The sequence below is a fragment of the Halyomorpha halys genome, unplaced genomic scaffold (assembly GCF_000696795.3).
Source record: "Halyomorpha halys isolate HHAL.00 unplaced genomic scaffold, Hhal_1.1 Scaffold266.1, whole genome shotgun sequence".
In the NCBI taxonomy this organism is placed as follows: domain Eukaryota; kingdom Metazoa; phylum Arthropoda; class Insecta; order Hemiptera; family Pentatomidae; genus Halyomorpha; species Halyomorpha halys.
In genome coordinates this window covers 58408-68014 of record NW_027114321.1, presented here as the reverse complement: position 1 = coordinate 68014, position 9607 = coordinate 58408, and the positions used below count along the sequence as shown (strand labels likewise).

Sequence of the window (9607 nt, the reverse complement as noted above, 5' to 3'; positions counted from 1 at the left end):
TAATTCTCATATCTTAGGTTTAGCTTAGGTTCAAATTAAAAGCCTTATTATAAAACAGATAAGAGAATTTCATTTAAATTTTATAACATGATTGACTCATAATCTCAGGGCAGGTTTCTAGGCAATTAGAACAGACACTTTTTTACCAATAACACTTAATTAAATTAATATCTCTTTTACTAATATATTTAATTTGAGGTAAAACAAAACTAACCAATTTCATAGAATCTTCTTTTTCTTTTTTTTCAATTTCTTCTTCTTCCTTCTCAACACCCTAACACTTGCTGTAAACAATCTTTCAGCAAACAAACACTGACTGTTAGACAAAAGATGACCTCAATAGAACCTCCTCATCCAGGAAACATCATTCCCCGCCCGTCCCTGAGCAACGAATTGCCTTCCAAACACCAAGTTTTCTTCCTTCCCCCTCTCTAAGTGTTCTCAACATCGATTCTAGCACTACGGTTTTGAGTTTTCCTTTATGAATAATTTTCTTTAATACTTATTCTTAATTTCTATTTTTTTCTTCAATGTACTGTAATTTCAATTATGATGAGAAGTTAAAATAAAGTTTTTAAAATATTTCAATCTGCTCAACAAGGCCGTGATTCAACGAACTTTGGCAAAAAACGCCCCACCATCTTCTTTGTTTTAAATAACAATAATAAAATAAAAATAATTTTTTACATACAGTGCTGTTTTTCTTTTTTTAGGTTTAAATGTATGTATATATATATTCTTACTTTGTTTTGTTGTATTTAATGTGTAGCTTTTCCTTCGTATTTTTTTGAACATATTTATGTAATATTCTGAGTTTACGAGGATTGTTCATAAACTGGGTGGGGGAGGAGTTACTGTCAGCTGTACAACTCATATCAGCTGATCGAGTAGATCAGCTGATTCAAATGTATATACAGACAAGCTGGACTCAAATAAAGTCAGTGTTTAAGTAGCAACTGAGTTGATCATTTCTCTCTCCCTTTTCTCTTTTTTAGTTTGTGTTCTCAAACATTTAACTTATACTCACATATTCATATTTAAGTTACTTAACCATTTTACCATATTTTTTATTTTCTTTCATACAGTTTAATATGCTGATTCACATTGTTTTTCAGTTTTTTAGACACTACTCACATATCTCATCTTATACATATCTTCTTACCTATATAAAATTATATTTCATCTTATATTGTTATTAATCTACTACTGTCTAATTCCATTGTTATTAATCAACTAATTTATATTTTCAATTCATTGTTATGTATATTTCCAAATTTGTTAGTCTATTATTAATGTTATTTTTATATATTTCTGATTGATGAGTGTTATCTTTTTGTTGTTTTATAGACCTAAAAATCAGGTCGAAACGTAGGCACAAATAAATTATTTTTGTTTCTTTGAGTTTCTCTGTTGACTGTTGCCCCAAATCTGTTCATTATTTATGGTGTGTAATAACTCTAATGAAACTTTTTGTTCTTTAATTGAAATTCACTTGGTGCTATCTTCTTAATATAAATGTAAAGACTATAGAAACAGATTTTGTTTTGTAGGTATGTATAGTTTATATACATTTCCGATTTTGTTATGTATTGTTTAATCTAAATTTGTAATAAATTAAGATTTTATTTTGTAGCAGAATAAGTTTACAGTCAATTAAAAGATAACAATAACCAGATAAATCTGTTTAAATTAATAAATAATGAGAAAATGAATAAACATAAATAATTTAAACAGTCTAAGCCCATTGAATTTTGTTTAGATAAATCTAGCCAGCTTTGATTTTTTTTCATCATGGTAAGCATAAAAAGGATATACAGTAAGCATAAAAAGGATATACAGTAAGCATAAAAAGGATCATTAATGATGATAAATGGTGATATTTTACATTTTTAAATGATAAAATAAAAATACAATCAATTTATTACCTGAGGAAGTATGTTGAAATGAACATCAGTTCTGGAAGAAGTATGCTTAACATGGCAACGGCTTCGGACTTCTTCAGACACAGCAACCAAAGCTTTAAAAAAAACTCAGTAACAGTAATTGTTTCCCAAACAATTATTAACAATTACATTTCTTTGTTTAAAGAGGGACAAAGAGTCCTTTTTAGTAGTAAATAAATACAATTAATCAAATATTCAACTTGGATACATCTAATATATCTAATAATAATAAGAGAAGTTTTAGTTTCTCATTCCTAAAGAAAACAAATTAAGAGATTGAAAATCTAAGCATCAATTTTTCATCTTGAATATTTTTTAAAGTGTAAAATATTGACATAATGAACTAGGATCAATAAAAGATCACAAATTTAGAAATTTCAGAGATAATAGGTAATAAACCAGGTGTGAAAATATGAAGCTGTGATGTTGCTATCTGTTTACTAGGCTTGTTACTGGTACTGGTATTTGGTGGGGGGAACAAGTCCGGCAAGTGGGCCTAGTGGTTCTTTTTGCCAACCCCTGACGGCTACCTACAATGCCGCCGCATACTAACCAAGGTGGAAGTGGCAAGATTCATTCTTCAGGACTGCCGAAAAATGAATGTTATGAAAAATGAAACTGCCCCAGGTAGGAATCGAACCCACAACATTCCGAACCGAGCGCACTGGGGCCTAAGCCCAAACCCGCACGGCCGTCACATCTCTGTTTACTAGGCTTACTTGACTAAAGAATGCTTTTTAAGACTTATGGAGAGCACACTCTTGTTAAATCACAGTAATTTGAGTAGTTTAAAAAATTGTTAATGAAAAAATGTTTTTGACATGAGGAAATTGAAAAATTTGGAAGACCATTGAAAAAGTTTGAACTCAGTGAATTGCAAGCATTATAGGATGAAGATGATGCTTAAATGCAACAACTTGTAGATCAATTAAATGTGACATGGGAATACATCCATATGTTTGAAAACCACAAAATTAGTCCCACAAGAGTTGAATTAAAGAAAGTATTAAAAAGAAATAGCAAAATACTGTTCATCAGGTACAAAAGAAAGTCATTTCTTTGTAGTATCCCGGTGCAATGAAAGATGGATACATTTTGAGAATCCTAAGCTAAGATAAAAACTCATAGATAACTCTAGATGAACCATCTATATCGACTACTAGGCCAAATCACAATGCTTTGTATTTGGTGGGATCAAAAATCTATTATGAGCTCCTAAAACCTGTCAAAACTGTTGATTCTGAATACCAACATGAAATGATCAATTTGTGTAGAAAAGACAACAACAGTATCAACAATATCAAATAAGGCAACAAAAAGTGATTTAACTTCATTCTAATGCACCATCATACAATACCTAAAAAAAAATTGTTTTTCATTTTCATACAATAAATGTGTATTTTTGAAACAAAAATTCTGGTTTCATATTTACATACCTGGTAATTCATGTAATCGTTCTATAATTGAACCATGTAAACAAATAATAGAAGTATGATTGCTGGTTTTGAATTCACTCCCTCACAGGTTAATAATTGTGAGCTTCTAACTAATTCAAGGAATATACTGGAAGATTGCTGATTGACCGTGTGTATTAACAAATGAAATATGGTCTGGGTGTGGTCAAATTAAAATCAAATAGTAATATTTTGTACTATTTTTATTTGAGCCAACGTTTCGGCCCACGTTGCAGGGCTTCGTCAGGGCTAAAAAAGATACAAACACTTAACGTAAGTAAAAAAGTAAATGGAAAATTACAAGGGTATACAACGGAACGTACATTAAACATAACGTATATAAGTGTTTGTATCTTTTTTAGCCCTGACGAAGCCCTACCACATGGGACGAAACGTTGGCTCAATAAAAATAGTACAAAATATTACTATTTGAGTTAAATTTTACTGCACCCGGACTATATTCCATATATCAAGGAATATATATTTGCACATTAGGGGTATTAAAAAAATCAAAAATAAAACTAGAAAAGTTTACAATGACCAAGAAAATAGTTTTACCAGCCAAATAAGCGACACTGTCAGGGGTCACTTCAAATTTATCTCTTTTGTAAGGCTTGGCTACTATTCCTAAAAGAGATGTCAAAACTCGAGCAGTTCTTGAGACAGTAGTCGGTGTTGTGTGTCGAAAACCTTTTAATAGATGTCCAACCAATGCAAAATGAAAATTTGCTAAAATAAATACAATAACAAAACATATTAGAAAAGGAAACATAAAAATGATTAAAATTTGGATTTTTAAATTACCCTTAAAGCTTAGTCCAACAGCATGATCTAGCTGTTTAAAATGCCATTCCAAAGGTTCTCTTGTAGCCATCATTACACTTTCTATAGGCTTCAAAGAAAGAAATACACATAAAAATATAGAATTTAATACCATATATTATATGAATCCATGAAGTATAAACAATTCACATATATTACTAATAATGAACCATTAAACAAAAGAAAATAATTAGATAAATACATTATAACTAAATAATAGAATCAATAACAATCATAAATACAAAAGCTTCAATATATATTATATTGATTAATTGAATATTATATTCGGTTTCAAAGATGGTTTTACGTACAGTGGCATTACATGTGATGTTGACTGAAATATACTTAGATTAATTTTAACTGAGATTTAGGAGATGATCCTCACATCAAAGTGACTGATATTCATTTATTCTAGAGGTTAACACTTTCCAATTTGATAAATATTGATGTAAGGTACTGTTTGGTTTTTAAATCAAATTTTCCACCATTGGCACTATTTTCACTCCCCCTCCCCTTCTCTTGCCTATCTAGTTAGTTATATAGTTTGATTTTTCACTACCGGGCTTCTAACACACTTGTTTCTGAACGCGCTAACAGAAAACACTTGCTGTCCCTTGCTCCTAGCTGTCGCCGAGCGTCTCTTTGACTGCTTTCAGCATTTTACCTTTTCATTCGTTTCAAAATTCATTTTTCATCCCAGTTGTGCAGCTTGAGATATGATGACCTTACTTTAAAGGTAAGAGTTCAAAATTATGTAATGTTTCAATTATAGTAAAACGCACTTTCATGACCAGCTTATATTATCACTAACTGCCTCTAAATTATACAGTAAGTTCAATATCAAACAGGTATTGTGCAAAAAAAAAGTGACAAATCTATGCTGTATTTCACTTTAGAGTATTATTTTTAATATAACATTTAATTCCTTAGATATACAAATATATTTCACAGTGACCCAATATGGAAAACAGAATGGACAAAATTCAAAATATGAACTTATTCAGATTTAAATATATTTTCATTTAGTCTCATCCACAGCAACCAGACATCATTAGACTGTCTTATTTAGTTACCTCAACTAAGTCCTGGGCCTCTGGTAACATATCAATGTAATTTCTCACTTCAAATCCACACTCTACTTCAGACTAATGAAGTATCCAATGCTCTAACCCAAGTTAGCAATGTTTTGCTGTTTATTTTTCATGGAACTGTAAAATTAAGGTATTTATTGTGTTCCTATAAGGAACAGTTTACTTTTTAAAAATATGATATAAACATTTTAACCTAGAAGAGTTTGAATTATTTTTTCAACTAATGCTCATGATTCATTGTATCTCTACTTTTTTATACATATTTCTACACTCTCAGATCTGTGCCATACTTTAGAAAAAACATTTTTAAAGAACATTTCAAAATTGTAAAACCATAAAGAGACATTGGTCTTATTTTAGAGAGAAAATATGCTGTGTTTGAATGAAAATGTGCTAAATACTGCCTCTATTTTATGTTTGAAAAGAAGAAGGTGGTATGAGCAAGCTTATAAGAGCCATTATGAGAGTTGTAGTAAATTTATTATTTCATTTAGATGAATTTTCGGAAGAAATAGGAAGTATTTCGAAGCCAAAAATTTAAGAAAATTTCTTTAAATTTTCAAAAGAAATGGACCAATTCACACCATTGCATACACCACTTTTATATTCCCACCTCTTATGTCATCCCCCTATATCATTTTGTTACTTCTTGTTGTACTGAGGTGAGCTTCTTAAATTTTATCTGTTTTCATTCCTTTACATATTCGTTCACCTACACCACCCTTATCTGTAATGGCATCTTGTTGGGGAATTCAGGGAAGGGTTTTATAAATAAAGACAACGAGTATGTTTCACCAATAGACACCACGACAGTCTGTTCTAGAACAAAGCAGCATGCCTGCTTTGTTCTCAGCAGTATCATAGTGTTGCTATCTACCGTTTTATTTACAAACCAAAATAATAAAACCTATTTTCTACAACAAATGCTTCACGAAACACTTCTTTGAGTCCTAGGCTCAAACAACCCCAACTGGTCTGTATTTTCTTGGCGATTTGGACTTCTCCCTTTTTGCCTCCATCCAGATTTTTCAGTCAGGATTATAATATTCACCAAGACACTCTCTGAACTCATGAACATCTGGATTAATAGAAGGTTTAACAATACTTGTTGCATCACTAAATCCCCTTTTCTTTTTGAGTTTCTTCTTCTTCTTTCTATGAGTATATTTCTTACTTTCTTTTTCTTTTTTTTTTTTTTTTCATTTGTTACTTTTATTTTCATCAACACTTCACTCCTATCACCATCAAGACCTGAATAACAATTTAACTCATATTTAAATGATTTTCTAGTATCTTCATGTTCAACATCAACTACTAGTTTAGGTGCCTCAGATTCACAACCAGATTCTACCGTTTTATTTACAAACCAAAATAATACAACACACCTTTTTCTTATACCTCATTCACCACCCTTTCTTTGTATTTTACCATATTTGTTACAACTTCTAATAAGTATTTATCAATCATTTCTTTACTTGTTATGTATTAGTAATCTATCTATTTATATTTATAATTTTTTTATCTTATAACTATGCTCCCTTTTTTTACATATAGCTTTTTTAACTCTTTCTATTTATATTCTATTGTTTTATAATATTTACATTGATTGTATCTTGTCCTCATTTAGCTCTGATAAAGCCCAGCAATATGGGGTGAAATATTTGTTACCAATAAATAGTTAATCTTTACTATTTTTTACCTTTATTGACTGCTACCTGATTTATTGACTGAGTCCTGAAGTTTCGGAATTTAGGTTTATTTAGACCCTATACATATATACCAACAGATTCAAGCGTAGTAAATAAAATTTTAGTTTTCACATATTACTTACTTTTTCATCAAATATTCCTTGTGAATCTAATGTATGGAGATTTTGTTCAAGCAGAGCTAACCCAGAGGCATACAAAGCAAGTTGATCTAACTGAAGTACAGAAACACCAACCCAAAATAAGAATTTATGAATTGGTGATTCCTAAAAAAAAAAAAAGTCAAAATAATATTAATTCTAAATTTATACATTAGTAATACGGTTGCCTAATGAATTACTGGATGAGTTTAATATATATTGTCTCTACCCTCTCTCTATAATGTTTTTGAATCATATAATATAATCCCTCTTACTGATTGCTTAAAATACCCTTAGTTATTTCCTTAACTGTAAGATGTTTGAGTGTGAGCGATGGGAGTAGGAATGCTTTCCAATTTGACAAGAAAATTACTAGTTTTTAAAAATTTTTTGGTTGAAAATTGTTTCCCAGTTGTTTTAACTAAGGTGTAAAGGGGGACAGTATTTAATTATTTTGTTTGTTTTTTATTTCTATGGGCATAAGACCTTTATTTTCATTTTCTGTCTAACAAAATCCCTTAACAGATTCAAAAAACATACAGTAAAACACAATAGTCTATAACAGTTAAATATGTCTAACATAAGTATCAGGTGCATTTGAAAAACACAGGTATTAAATAATTTAAAATATAATAATATTCTTTATTTATTCTGGGGACCCTAAGTCTCTTCAGAATAACATAAAAAAAAAAATAAAAAAAATAAATAAATAAAAATCAACAAATAGAAATGATGAAATAAAGATAAATCAAAATGCAACTTCCAATAACAATAAATTAAAAACAAATAATCATAATTAACAAAAAAATACCAAATAATGAACATACTTACAAATCTTAAATGAATACTGAAAACTTCCAATTACAACAGAATAAAGGATTTTTTATTTTTATTATTATTTTTAATACAATCTATCTATTTACAAATGTTGGTTAAAAACCAGAACATTAGATTCAATACTTTTGGAACTGGGTGGATAGAATGTGAAGGAATAGGTGGGATTTGAAGGTTGGGAGGATACTACAGGGATGAATGAAATAGGAGATGCAATTCCATAGAGAAGAGAATCTGATAGTGAAAGGATTGGGATATAAGGTAAGGTTTTAAGGAGATTATTAGAACCTAATAAATTTGCCTTAGTCTTCGCTGCATCCAGCTTAGGCTTCTTATCTATGGCCCAGGGACTAATTCAACTGAAATCATCTAAAATTTTTTTTTTATGGTACTTGATAAGTCGGATGGTGGGAAGGACGGGTAAATTTGAGAATCATCTGTATAAATCCAGCATTGAGAGTGACAGCTATGGAGGGGAAGGTCATAAATGTAGATAGCAAATAGGGTGGGAATAGAGACAAATGTCATGATTTGAGGATGACCTGGAACCACGACATGCTGGGAATGATCTAAGAGGAAGGACTTTAATTAGCTCCAGTCATTATTGAATAAGAAAAGGTTTCAGAGTTTGGTAAGTAGGATGTAATAGTCAACTGTATCAGAACCTTTAGAAAAGTCTCAAAGGATAAGGATTGTATACATCGGGACCTGTCCGCTTCCTACTTCAGGTATCCTGAAAGTATGTTTAAACATTAAATTAAAATTATTGTGTGAAACAAAGGGGGTGGTGGAAAATTGTGATATTTTTCACTTAATTAAAATATTAATCCCTGGAGGGGGAGATTGAGTTAGTGTGTTAATTGAATAATTATTTTGATTATATAAGATGATTACAGAACATGGGTCTCATAGGAATTGTGTAAATTAGGTGCTTATCTGGTGACATCTTCTGGCCGCTTCCCTCGTCCAGGTGTGTGGAGGGTGAAAATGGTGAAAACCACGAATCTTCGCCTGATGCCAGAAAAAATATGTCTGTCTCGATCGGTGGCTGGCCAGCATGTCCTGAACTCGGGCGTGATGGTAGGGGCAGGCCAGGTCCTAGCTTGCTTGGTGCATAGGCTGGGACGGCATTGCAGTCGCAGCGTCTTCAGGGTCTTCCGGTGTCAGCGACAAGGGGGCATCAGAAAATTAGACACCTGACCCTGACTTTATACAAGTTCAAGAAATGTAAATTATTATGTAAATCCGACATACCGCCCGCCTAAATTTGGCTGAGCCGGATTTATTAATTGAAAAATGCAACGAGACGAGGAAGGCGCAGTCTGCCATAAAAGAAATAACCCTAAACAGGCTTTAGAGCCCGTTGAAAACAATAATAATAAGAATATTAACTTTTAAAACATGCACAATATACAACATGAATTGCGAAACTGAAATGAACGCGTAACGTAATATGCTCTTTTTGAGTAAATAGTATATTTTGATGTATAAAGGGTTTTTAATATGTTTTTATTTTATGTATCATTTTAATATTGTTCATTTGTTTTGTTGAACCAAAAAGCAAGCTAACCAATTTTCATTGAATATAATAAATTTGTGATTCAAAACAAAACCAGT

General features: G+C 31.0%; 1 protein-coding gene across 4 annotated transcripts in view; it reads right to left on the bottom strand.

Annotated features, from left to right (window-relative positions):
- The window catches only part of Nf1 (neurofibromin 1), a gene marked incomplete at its 5' end in the record, with an annotated part of 128258 nt that overhangs the window by 77159 nt on the left and 41492 nt on the right, over positions 1-9607 (bottom strand). For 3 of the 4 annotated variants that reach the window (XM_067051513.1, XM_067051514.1, XM_067051515.1), the window contains 4 exon segments: positions 1926-2017; positions 3956-4126; positions 4202-4289; positions 7142-7282. In XM_067051513.1, coding sequence (XP_066907614.1) covers positions 1926-2017; positions 3956-4126; positions 4202-4289; positions 7142-7282 — 492 coding nt within the window. 4 annotated transcript variants of the gene reach the window in all.